The sequence below is a fragment of the Manis pentadactyla genome, chromosome 1, assembly GCF_030020395.1.
Source record: "Manis pentadactyla isolate mManPen7 chromosome 1, mManPen7.hap1, whole genome shotgun sequence".
Classification (NCBI taxonomy): Eukaryota; Metazoa; Chordata; class Mammalia; order Pholidota; family Manidae; genus Manis; species Manis pentadactyla.
This window is the reverse complement of record NC_080019.1, coordinates 196,733,511-196,745,852: the sequence shown is the minus strand read 5'-3', so window position 1 is coordinate 196,745,852 and position 12,342 is coordinate 196,733,511. Positions and strand designations below refer to the sequence as shown.

The 12,342-nt window shown below is 63.6% G+C and overlaps 1 protein-coding gene across 13 annotated transcripts in view; it reads left to right on the top strand.

Moving 5' to 3' along the window:
- Nucleotides 1–581: 581 nt before the first annotated feature.
- The window catches only part of SLC19A1 (solute carrier family 19 member 1), a 42,364-nt gene continuing 30,603 nt past the window's right edge, over nucleotides 582–12,342 (top strand). For 7 of the 13 annotated variants that reach the window (XM_036912105.2, XM_036912098.2, XM_036912104.2 and 4 more), the window contains exons 1-4: nucleotides 5,246–5,337; nucleotides 6,860–7,078; nucleotides 10,457–11,228; nucleotides 11,480–11,672. In XM_036912105.2, coding sequence (XP_036768000.2) covers nucleotides 6,890–7,078; nucleotides 10,457–11,228; nucleotides 11,480–11,672 — 1,154 coding nt within the window. In that variant the 5' untranslated portion in view covers nucleotides 5,246–5,337; nucleotides 6,860–6,889. Of the gene's footprint in view, nucleotides 603–937; nucleotides 1,046–5,245; nucleotides 5,338–6,859; nucleotides 7,079–10,456; nucleotides 11,229–11,479; nucleotides 11,673–12,342 lie in introns of those variants that run through there. The other 6 variants (XM_057505397.1, XM_057505408.1, XM_057505410.1 and 3 more) reach the window with 6 other exon arrangements.

Genomic DNA, 12,342 nt, shown 5'->3' with positions numbered 1-12,342 from the left:
GAATGGCTGCTGTCCTGCACAGGCCCCTCCCCCACGCATCCCGTGTCAGCCCACACCTGCCGGGCTGTGCACTGTGCGGCCAGCAACGGCTTCCCTCCCCGCTATACCTTCCTTTCTGGAGGCCTGGGGGTGCGTAGCCCTGGGACACTGGCCTCCCCGGAGCTTCCTGCTTCTCCGCAGGGAGCTTGGCTGCTTCACGGTCGGTGGGAGGGCGTACTGGGGGATTCTAGGGAGGCACCAACTGGGAGCCAGGCACTGGGCACTTGTGTAGCGGGCGCTTGCTGTGACCTGAGGCAGCCACCAGACCCAAAGTGGGTCAGGGTGAACCGCACAGCGGGGCTGTGTGGGGGCGGGGAACTCCGTCAACTCCCAGCAGTTCTGTCCTGACTCGCTCAGCGGCCAGCATCCCCGGCCCGAGCTTTCGGGTCAGACAGGAAAGAATGTTTTCAAAAGAGCCAAAGAAAAGCACAAGCGCTTCTTGCTGGGTTGGCAGGGGGCAGGGGGCCGGCCCTCGTCCAAGGGGCGGTCACAGCTGACAGGAGGGCGTGTGGTGCCTTCCTCCCAGACTTCGGGAGCTGTGACCAGGGCTGCGCACCGCGTTGGTAGGCGCGAGGGGACTGGGAGGGGTCGTGCACTGGGGGCCGGGGGTCGTCTAAGGGGTCTGTGGAGGGTGGAGGCAATGAGGGGGTGGTCCAGTGAGGACTGTGTGGGCTGAGGCCATGGGCGGCGGTCAGAGGACCGCTCCCGTGGGGGCTGCGAACAGGTGTTGGGGGCCCGGTCCAGTGGGGACTGCGGCCGGCTGCGTGGACGCACCGGGGTGCCAAGCCCCCGTCACTAGACGGCCGTGTGACCCGGGGCGGGCATGGCGCGGAGCGGTGGCCCTGGGCGCCGACGCGTGCGCTCTGTCCTCGCGGGCTCGGGGCGGGGCCTTGGGCGGGGCCTGGCCTACGCTGTCCCCGCGGTGCCGGCGGCCGGGCCTTCTGGGCGCGCGCGCGGAGAGGCGGCGGCCGCAGGCCAGGTACTCGGCGCGGACCGGGGTCTCGGAGTGAGTGCAGGGGCGCAGGCCGGGGTCTCGAGGCGAGTGCAGGGGAGTGGGCTCGGGGCTGCGTGCTGGGCGGTAGCCGGCCCAGCGCGCGCCCCCTCCCGCCGCCTCGCGGGGGCCGTGAGCTCGCCCGCTCTCCGCGGCTGTTCCCCCTCGGCCCAGGCGCGCCCGCACCCTCTGGGCCGTGCCGGGCCCGCGCCGGGTCACTTCGCCACCTGCCGGGCGGCTGAGAGCAGCGCCCCGGCCTTCGCCCCGTCTTCCTGGGACCGCGGTCCGGCTCCCCGAGCCGCAGAACACGTGCCACCGCGCACGTGCCGCTACGGCCGGAAGGGAAGGCCCGCCCCGGCCCTGGCGCCGTGGGCCTCCGGCCGGAACTCCGCAGGTGCCGAACGACTTCCCAGAGGACTTCCCTTTGGAAGCGGCCTGGAGCGGGGCCCGCGGGAGGCTGTCCTGGAGCCCGGACTGGGCGCTGCCGTCCTTTCCTAGTGGTCCCGTCCTACGTCTGTACAAGTGGGAAAGTTCCCAGGCGTCTCTGACCGTAGGGCTTGTCCTGGAGACCCCAGGGGTGCGGCTCAGGCACACACAGTGTAGGTTCCTTCCTCACCGTCTGAGGTGCCCGGCCTGCTGGTCAGAGTGCAGGTCAGATAGTCCAGAATCTAGACACTATTTTCCAGGCTGCCCGAGTGCAGGTGGGTAAAGTCCTTGGAGCCGCCTGCTGGGTGCCGTGCAGAAAACTGGTCAGGCGCCCCTCCCCAGAAGGGAGACTGGGCGAACCCCTGCAACCCAGTTGAATCGGCAGAACCAGGACTCACCAGCCCAGCAAAACTGCCTCCCTGTGCTGGTCTGGGAGCCCAGTGCCCCCGCAGACGAGTCCCCGGATGGCGTCCCACTTGGCCTGGAAGGCATCGCTGGGCCTTTGCGTCCTCCTGCATTGGCTTTCTTTCAGACGGGGCTTTGGTGGACTTTAATAACCTTAGATATTAATTATTTGTGCTGGGCAAAGGTGACCAACACCTCCAGGACGTTTTACACCTGTGTGTGTTGTCTATGGCAGTGATGGGGTTAACTTCACTCGAGCACAGAACTCTGCCCTCTGATATGGGGGTGAGTGCAAGGGTCTTCTTTTTTTCTAAAAGGTGTTTGAAAAAATGTAATTAGCTTCCTCCAGTTAACCTGGTTAACACAAAACAAGAGAGAGGAGTTTGCTTCTGTTTCGATCTTGGGTCTGCAGCCTTCCTAGGAGGTGGTCCCCTCTCCCCCACCCCAGACTGTCAGAGCCTCCTGAAGGCCAATGCGTGGGGCCTTTGGTCCTCTGCCTTGACCCTCCAGGCAGGCTGGTACTTCCTTTGCCCTTAAGAGGCCTGAGGTTATACAGGCTTGGGCTGGGATCAGGGCACCTGGGATCCAGGCCAGACCTGCCACCCACTTGCCCGAGCCTGGGCACCTCGTTTGCCTTCTGTGCTCAGTTTTCACGGCTGCGTCCTTCCACTTTACCATCCTGGAGTGTGAGGCTGAATGGTCCTGCGCACCTAGAATAGTCTGCTATTGGGATGGAGGACTCCGAGGCATGGCTGGGCGGCCGGCCTGTGAGTGCTGGTGACTAATCCGCCTCTTGTGTGTTGAATAATTGACAGAATAAAACTGAAGGCAGGTGACCCATCTGGACTAGGGCTGGGACTCTTGTTTTCTGAGTCTGCACAGTTCTTTGAACCCCAGCTCCAGTACAAGTGGCCTGTTCCCCTAGACATGCCGACCAATGGCCTGAGCTGCCTCTGTGCCCTGGGCCGAGTCCACTGCGTCTCAAACACGCGTTGGTCCTGTGGTGCTCAAAATCTGCCCAAAGTGGCCAGCGCTAAAAACGGATTGGAAGGACCCTGAATTTTGGCTCTGTTCTGTGTGGCAGCCATGCTCCTGGGGTGGAGCCAGGCTTCTCCCCATGGCCCTGTTCTGCCCGGCTCACTTCTCAGACACCCTGCCGTCCAGCCCATGGGCACTGGAGCTGGCAGCTCTCCACCTGTTGCAGAAGTTTTTGGAAGTGTGTGTGCAGCAGTGCTGGGCCAGGTGTGGGAAATGCACAAAGTGGACACACATCTCATGGCCCCAAGGAGTCCCTGCAGTCAGATAGACGGTGTCGCTGGCGGCCCTGCTGTGGCCTGAGTGCCAGCTCATCCCTGACTGGCTTTTCTGTGAGGCCGGTGGGCGGCATTTCAACCAGCAAGGGCACTCAAGGGCCAGCACTGCCGCACTGCCCCCAGCCCTGGCCTGGAGGTGTCCTGCCCCCCTGCACTCTGCCTGGGTGTGCCTGCAGCGGGGCCTCTCACCTCGGTAGTCTTGGAGGGGCCCGTGAAGGGGAGGGCCAGGACCACACCCCCACTCTGGTGCTGGAGGAGGGCTTGCATGCGTGGGAGGCATGGGCGTTTGAACACTCAGGACAAATGTTGGAAGGAGAAGTGGAAGTGGCTATTTTGCAGGGCGTCTGTGGGTCTGGTGTGCTCCTCAGCCTCTTTACTTTGCTCCCCTGGCACGGAGTGGGGTAAGGCTGGGCTTGGGGGTCCCTGTGCGGGTCGTGGGGCAGTGGATGTGTGCTTAGGACAGGTGGCAGCCTGGCCCAGGTGGGTATCTCCGTCCGTGTCCTTGGAGAGCGGGTCCCACTTTCTGGGGGTGTCCTGGTGAGAAGGCATACATCCTATAGGGACCCCACTAGTGTTGTGGGATGCTCCCCTGGCCCCGCGAGCATGTCTGTGGAGCCGGCAGGTGGAAGGCTGGTGCAAGCCCAGAGCAAATAAGAGTGTGGTCACCGGACGTGAGACTCGAGCACCCCAGCTCAACGTGGGCTGTGGGGACACATGGGTGCTTAGTGCCTGGGCTAGCACTCCCCTCCCGAGGAGTTCAGGAGCCTGGGCTGCTCCCCGGTGGCTGGGGGTGGCCCCTTCCTCATCTGGTCCCAGCTGTTAGCTCAGGAGGAAGGGAGGGACTCTGGTATTTATCACCCAGCAGTTTGGACCCTGGACAGTGCCATGTCCCCAGATTGCAGGGATGGAGCTGTGAGGTCAGGTGCTTGATGGTATCAGCCCCAAGGGTGGGCTGGGCTGGAAAGGGCCAGAGCCTGTGGGTTTCTCCCTGAGGCGGCACTGTGAGTGCTGCTAGCAGAGCATTCCCGGCGTTCCTACCCTCCCCACCGCCTGGCTGTCTCCTGGTGGGGGTGGCTGCTTGCCGGGCCGCCCCTCGGGAGGGAGGCTGGTCCACCCTGTGCTGTGGCCCTGGAGCTCAGGTGGGGTGGTGCTGCATGGGACCTCTGGATGTGGACACGGGGCTGTTCTCCAGACCGACAGGAATTCCAAGGCCACGCACCTCATCGACCCTGCCCCTGCAGGCCTGCCTGTGTGTTAATGCCCAGTCCTGGGCTTATGGGCTAATGCCGGGTGGGTGCCCCAGACCTTGAGAGAGCTGCACAGGGAGGCCCAGAGGCTCTCACTGTGGGGTCAGAAGCAGCCCCTGTGGGTTTTGGAAGCCATGGGAATCCAGGATGTGGAGCTGGGAAGCATGCCAGGCACTGGTGTCTCATCAGGCTTCTGCCCTGGGATTCGGGGGACGCCAGGTGAGGCCCTTCCTGTCGCTTCTGGAGATAGCACTTTCAGAACAGGAGGGCAGGTACTGGGGTTCCTGGGCTCCAGGGGGTGGGCAGGGTGGGCCAGCTCCTGGCAGCCAGGGCGCTTTGAGCTCCTGGCTGCTTGCCCACATGGGGAGCTCGGTTGGGGGAGAAGCCTGCCGTTGCTCTCCTGGCCCAGGGGTGGGGAGGTGAGTGTGAGAGGTGTGCTCCCACTGGTGGGCGTCTGGGGCACTTACTCCAAGTGTGGGTGGCTCAGCCTGTGGGCCACCCTGTGGCCAATAGCTGTCTGCTTGTGGGAAGGCCCTGCTCTTTCCAGCTGTTGTCGAGCTCCCCGGGGCTTTGGAAATCGAATTCCAGTCTCAACACAGCTCTTTCCCAGGGTTGGGAATGGGGAGGGCCAGTTTCACTTCGTCCCTGGAGAATGCTGGGGGGCTGTCCCAGTAACTCCTAAGGCCACTGTTGCCCTGTGGTCCTCTCCCTTTGAAACTCTGGAGTTCTGCAGCTGCCCCTCACCCCTGCCGTGCCCTTCCCTGTAGCCCCCAAACAAGTACCTCAGCCCAGCTTCCTGAGAGATCTCGTTTTCCCTGAGTCAGATCAGCATGGGACTCTGAGGTGGAAGCAGAGCTCCGGCCACAGTTCCTGTTGCCGAGGCCCCAGGCCTGGGGAGGGCGACCAGAGGCCCCACGTGAGGCTGTGCTCCACCCTCGGGGGTCCCCCCCGCTGTCTCTGGGCCACCCCGGGCCTCATGCTGGTCCCCAGAGGAGTGTGGGAGCACCCCCTGTTGGGATGGTCTCTGAGCCTCACACCGGCTGGAATGCAGGGGACCACGTGCTGGCAATCTGGGCAGCTTTTCCTCAGAGTCTCTGGGCCCCAAAGCTGGTCCCACGTCTTGGGAACTTTCTGTGCCTTCTGCTTGGGCACTGGAGAGGATGTTTCCCCAAATCCAGACCCTCCTCAGCCAACCCCCCCGAACAGGCTGAGCAGTAAGGAGCCGGGACTTGTCCCGACAGCCTGCAGCCCAGCCGCACCTGCACCCCGGGCAGCCCTACCCAGCCTTGGCCTCGGGAGTGAAGCCCTCCGGTGCCCTATACTGCTTAGCCTGGCCCCTTCTTCACCCTGACCTGGTTTAGTGGCTGCTCACTTTTTGACTCACTTCAAAGGAAAGTGTCTTGAACAGAAAACATCACTGGGCCTATAGGGATGTGGTGATCAAGTGAAGGCAGAGTAACTGTGCAGCTGAGGAGATGGGAGTCCCTGCCTCTCTGTCAGACAGGCTCCGAGTGGGTACAGGTGGGGGTGCTGGCCCCTTGCACAGAACAGGCTTCTCACTGACTGATCGACGTCACAGGTGGGGACATGGGCTGGGCAGGCCCCACCTGAGGTCCCCTTCACGGAGGGGGGCCCGTCATCTGGGATGTGCTATCCAGGTGTGCCTGGCCCACCTGACAGCCCGCACTCCCAGCTGCTGCTCTTTAGCAGAATCCCTGGTGCTGGGGTCCCGAGGCTGCCCTCTGCCCCTCTCGGCCTCTCCCATCCCCGTGCCGCACCCCTTGAAGTTTCCTTTGCCCTCTTCCTTTGCCCTCTTCACCACTGGCAGCTTTACCCGTGAACCCCATCTGCTGCGCCTGTCTTGGGCTTGGGGTCCCACAGAAGCCGATGGGGTGGTCATTTGGGCTGCAGTTTGTTCTCCCAGCCACCTTTGCTGACCACCTGTGCCATGGCAGGCACATGCCTGGCTTCCTCCCAGGTCCTCTTCCACCCGTACCCTCTGGACATCATGGGGCCAGGAGGCACCAAGTGGCTCTAGCTGGGTGGTGTGCCTGGGTGCTGTGACCCCAGGCACCAGAATGGGCTGTCCCTGAGACCTCTCCCAGGGAGGCACATGGGCCCAGCGCAGCAGCCACAGCCACCAGCTGGGAGCACTTGGAATGAGCCTGGGGTGCCCGGGACGCTGGGTTTCAAACTCTGTTCAGCTTTAGTTAATCAGCACTGAAGGAGCTCCACGCGGCTGGTGGTGATGGGGTGGGACTGCGCGGCCCCAGTGTGGCAGCTGGCCAGGTGGTTATGGGTGCCAGGTGCTCTCAGGCCCAGGGCCCATGGGCCCTGTCTGTGGGTGTGGCGTATGAGACAGGGACGTGCCCTGCCTGCTGAGGCTGGGGAGGTGCCGTGGGCTGTTGCTGAGCAGCCCTCTCGGCCTGTCCTTGTAGGGGCAGTGTCTCCTCCTGGCCCTGGGCAGCATGGTACCCGCCACTCGGGCGGTGGAGGAGCAGAAGCCCGCAGAGCCACGGCCGGACCCGGAGCTCAAGTCCAGAAGATGTCTGGTGGTCTACCTCTGCTTCTATGGCTTCATGGCACAGATGCGGCCTGGGGAGAGCTTCATCACACCCTACCTCCTGGGTCCTGACAAGAACTTCACACGCAAGCAGGTAGAATGGGGTAGGGGCTGGGTGGGAGCAGACGGGGTGCGTGGTGGTAGGGTCCTGCCCCGACCTGGGGGGCGCCTTCCCACTGAGGCCCGGTTAGGGAGGCTGCAGCCCACAGGGGTCCCAGGAAGAGTGTGGGCGTGCCCTGTCCTCTGTTACCCCTGGTTAGGGAGCCTACGTCCACCTGCTGGTCTGGCTTCCAGGAGGGGCCAGCACCATTTGCCTAAAGAGATTAAGGGAGGAATTTTCCTTTTTCTCAGCAACAAGGACAGAGGCATTGCTGGAACCTGACTAGTAAGCTTGTACCTAGTGTGGTCCCTGGTGCACAGTGAGAAGTGGGGCGTGAGCTGTATCCCCTGGGGTTTCGTTCCCCATAAAAGAACAAAAGAGCCCAGAGTCCGCTGGTTTGTGAAGTGTGTGGCTGGGGCTCCCATCTGAGCTCGGTGGCTCCCTGGCCCAGCCTCGTCCATCCCCTCCAGCATGGAGGCTGGACCCTGTACCCCATGTCACTGTGGCTGATCCTGCTGGGTCCCGCTGTGCCACATGACTTCTTCAGGAGGCCCCTGCCCCTTGCAGACACTAGAATTATTTAAGTCACATGCAGTCACCATGCAGGTCAGGCTGTCCCCTCAAACCAGCCATCTTGGAGAAACAGAAATGCCCTTGTGATGCCCACAGGGGCTTGGAGCCCTGTGTGTGTGACTGACCAGGGCTGGTCACTGCCCAGGTGGCGCTGGGGCCTTCAGGGTTGCCTGCTGTATCCCCAGGCCCTCCAAGGTCTCCTCTGAGTGACTGCCCCCCTCTTCCCTTGCTCACCTGTCAGCTGTATGGTTTTCCTCCCTTAGAAACTGCCCTGTTCTAGAAGGGGCCCATCCTGGGCCACTGTGTCACTCACGGGTATAAGCATGTGTGAGGAGCCCCCGGAAGTGATGAGGCGAACCTCTGTGGCAGAGTGGCCTTGAGCCCCTCTCAGCTGCCCTCTCAGGCTCCGTGTTAGCTGCTGGGCCGGCCGGGTGATGGAGCCGTACCCTGTGGGCTTGGGCGGGGGCAGGGTGGTGAGTGGCACCTAGGACAGCCTGTGCAGCTCCCCTGCCATGCTGGCTGGGGGCAGCTATCCCTGGGGGCCCAGGGCTGGCCTCCTTTCACGTCCCTTTGCATGCCTGCCTCTGATGTCCCTCTTGCCAACAACACCTGAGCAGCACTGCTGAGTCTCTGCCCATCTGATGGGCATGGAGGTGCCTTCTGCAGGATCTACGTCTCCTTGGTGTCTGCCTGCCTGGCCAGCTTCCCTTGTCCTCAGGGCTGGCTTCTTGCGGCCAGGTGGATTCCCGTGCTTGTGGCTCTGCCTGCCGGCATGGCAGGTTCTTCCCAGGTGTGGCTGGCCATCTCACTCTGCACCTGGTGTCCTTTCATGCTGCAGTTTCAGTTTAGTCCAGCCAGACGTGCTTTGTGGGGAGGAGGCACCCTGTGTGCCCTCCCTGCTCTGGTTTGTGAAGTGCCTTCGGGAGGGGCAGGGGCTTGCTTTGCATCTGAGCTGCTGGGTGAGGCCTGCAGCCCCCACCCCACAGGAGCCCCTGCCCACACCCATCGCCTGTCACTGGTGGGATCACTGGGCAGCCTCCAGGACGGTCCTGGCCGTCCTTGCCCTCTCGTCAGGCTGGGCTAAGCACCTATCCAGTTGTGGCCCCCTCGATGCCTCCTCTTAGATGTAGTGTCACCTGTGGCCTGCCTGGCCCTTCCCTGCTTCCCACCCCACTGGTCCCTCCTGCCAGCCCTACAGTCCTGGCCCCATCCCAGCATGTCCTGGCTGCCTTGGGGCCCAGCTGGGCCTGCCCCTTCAGTAAAGCCAGCTGAATCTAGAAGTGGGCATAGCCCCCAGCTCCATGGGCACACAGATGTGGTGGGACTGGGTCTGGGTGAAGCTGTTCTCGTACCAGTGCTGGGCTGCATGACAGATGCTGCTTGCCTCAGGCTTTGTGGGCACCCACTTCCCCTGCACCTTCCACATGTGGTGGGTCAGTCTCCTCTGGCACCTGCTGGTCTGCCAAGCCCTAGGAGAACAGGGCAGGGATGCTGAGGAGGGAGCGGGGAAGGGCAGGGCCAGCTGGTTTCCCCCAGGCTCTGACCCCTTGACTCGGGCTCTGACCGGCGAGCCCCTCCAGCTGAGCAAGCCACGTGCCAAGAGATCTCATCAAGCAGGGCTTTTGATGTTCCCAGAATTTTCCATAAACACGAGCCCCCATGGCTATCCGTGAACATGTGCAGGTTACTCAGCAACCCCTGGGAACCGATGAGCACTAAGAGTGTCCCTGTGAGTCCTAGGGGGTTAGTTGTGAGGGCCGCAGGCATGGGGCGAGCCCGCGGAGGTGTGTGGGCCCACCCAGCCTCCTGGCAGAGGTGAGTGGCCAGCTCGACGTGGCTCCATGTGCCGACCCGGGGCTGGACTCAGCCCTCCATTTCCACCTGCAAAGCAGGGCCCTGGTGACAGCGCGCATCACAGGGCTGAGAGCTGCCTGGACCAGCTGGTGAGGAGCACCGCATGTTAGCAGGCGGGCAGGCCCGAGTCTGGGTTAGTGCCCATCAAGGCCGGAGCTTGGCCAGTGCCTGTGCTGGTGGGTGTGAGCCACGTCCGGGGCCCCACTGAGGGGCTGCCCACTGAAACCAACGAGGGCCTTGGGAGAGGCTACCAGCGAGGGGTCCCCTGTCTGCCCTGCAAGGTTGGTGGGCCAGAGACCTGGGCTCTCGGGGCCGGGGCTGCCTCCCAAGGTGAGCCGGGCAGCCAGTGGGACATCTGGCTGTCACCCTGAGTGGGTCTTCAACCCTGGGGAGCACAGTGCCCAGCAAGGGCCAGGGATTCTGGCTCCCACTGGACGAGCCTGCCAGGTCTGCCTGAGGCAGGTGGTGGGGGCCTGTGGCCCAGTGCCCCTGGGGGGGACGGCACAGAGAATGGACGGGGGGTTCCGTCCGGCGTCCCTGCACTGGGGACCCGGGGGCGAGGGCAGGGCGCCCGGCCTTTCCGTGCCTTCCCTCCCGGCTTCCCCCACACCGTGGGAACTGGTCTGTCAGCTGTCTCTCCATCCCTCTTTTCCCCCCTTCGCGGAGGGAGGCAGGGTGCAGTAAGCGAAACTGGCCACAGCTCCATTTTCCACATTGTTAGCTTTAGGCAGGAACCGAATCATGTTCTCATGTCATTAAAAACAGAGCCTAGACGAGCCTGTCATGAATGGATCTTCCCACGGCTTCACCACAGGGGTCCAGGCGCGCTGCTGTGTGAGAAGCGCATTGTGGGGCGGCGCTGGGGCAGAGCGCAGCTTGGGGTCAGCTGCCCCAGCGAGGCGATTCCAGTGGGGCCTGTGGGGGTCACAGCCTGCTGTCCTGCAGGTCACCAACGAGATCACGCCAGTGCTGTCCTACTCCTACCTGGCCACGCTGGTGCCCATCTTCCTGCTCACCGACTACCTGTGCTACAAGCCGGTGCTCGTGCTGCAGGGCCTGAGCTACATCTCCGTATGGCTGCTGCTCCTGTGGGGCTCCACGGTACTGCACATGCAGTTCATGGAGCTCTTCTACAGCATCACCATGGCTGCCCGCATCGCCTACTCCTCCTACATCTTCGTGCTGGTGCGGCCTGCCCACTACCAGCGCATGGCCAGCTGCTCGCGTGCGGCTGTGCTGCTGGGCGTCTTCACCAGCGGGGTGCTGGGCCAGCTGCTGGTCTCGGTGGCCGGGCGCTCCTTCACCACGCTCAACTACATCTCACTGGCCTTCCTCGCCTTCAGCCTGGTCCTGGCCCTCTTCCTCAGGTGCCCGAAGCGCAGCCTCTTCTTCAACAACAGTGCGGGCAGGCCTGGCGCCGCCTCGCCCTCCGAGCTGGACCGGATGAACCCGCTCCCTGGCCTGCCTGCTGGTGGGAAGCGGGTCGCGGTGCTGCAGGAGGCCATGTGGGACTCCGTGCTTGTGCGCATGTTGCGGGAGCTGGTGCACAGCCTGCGGCGGCCGCAGCTGCGCCTCTGGTCCCTGTGGTGGGTCTTCAGCTCGGTGGGCTACTACCTCGTCGTCTACTACGTGCACATCCTGTGGAATGTGGTCAACCCCACCAAGGACACCACCGCGGTCTACAATGGTGGGGCTGACGCCGCCTCCACCCTGCTCAGTATGTTGTGCCCCGTGTGCTCCCCTGCTGCCCACCCACCCCATCCGCTGCCTCCATCCGGCTGGGTACGTCCTGCCCCAGCCCCTGCCTCCCACGCCGCACCTGCACCCCATGCAGGATGTCCAGGGCCCCCGCGCCCCTCCTCCGCCCCCCCTGCGCGCCCCGCCCCTGCCTCCAGCGTGCCACGTCCCTCTGCCCCCACGTCCCGCCCCGCCTCCCAGTCCCAGAACATGCTGGCGGCCATCCCCCAGGTGCCATCACCTCCTTTGCCGCGGGCTTCCTGAACATCCGCTGGGCCCTGTGGGCCGAGCTGGTCATCGCGGGTGTGACGGCGGTGCAGGCCGCACTGGTCTTCCTCATGTACAGCACGAACAACATCTGGCTGTGCTACATCACCTTCGTGCTTTTCCGTGGCTCCTACCAGTTCCTGGTGCCCATTGCCACGTGAGTCAGCCAGCAGGGTGGATGCCCGAGGGCGCAGACTGGTGGGGGGCAGAGGGCGCGTGCTGGGCAGCCCAGAGAGGTCTGGTGGTGGTTGCCGTTTGCAGATGAGCCCTGCACGCCCTTGATCAGGGACCCGATCTGCCCCACCACCCACAGCAAGGAGCCGGCCCCTGGGTAGCACCTCTTCGGGTGCCCCGCCCAGTCCTGTGAGGCTGCTTGGTGTCCACAGGGACTGGCCCTCATGAAATTCTCTAGGTCCCCTGCCTGTTTCCAAGGCTCGGACACTGCTGTGGTTCTCTCTGGGGTGTCCGAGCCTGAGAACTCTGTGGCCCCATGTGGGGTGCCCCGAGGCCTCTCCGGTCCTCTCCTCCCACAGCTGGCTGGGCATGGCTGCCCGTTGGCAAGGAGTGACCAGGTGTCCCAGCTCACCCTCTTCCCAGACCTCTCCTGATGCCCTCATGTCCCTCACACCCCTAAGGTCCCTACCTAAGACCCTCTGTGCACCCCTTGAACCGACTTTTCAGGAAGTGGGATATGCATACTGCACCCTATTGTGCCCTGTGTGTTCACACCACACGAGGGAGCCTGCCGCCCTGTGTGCACACCCAGTGTGGGCCCGTCACCCCTCTGGGGCACCTCCAGGCCTGGCCTTCCCGTCATGCCCACATCA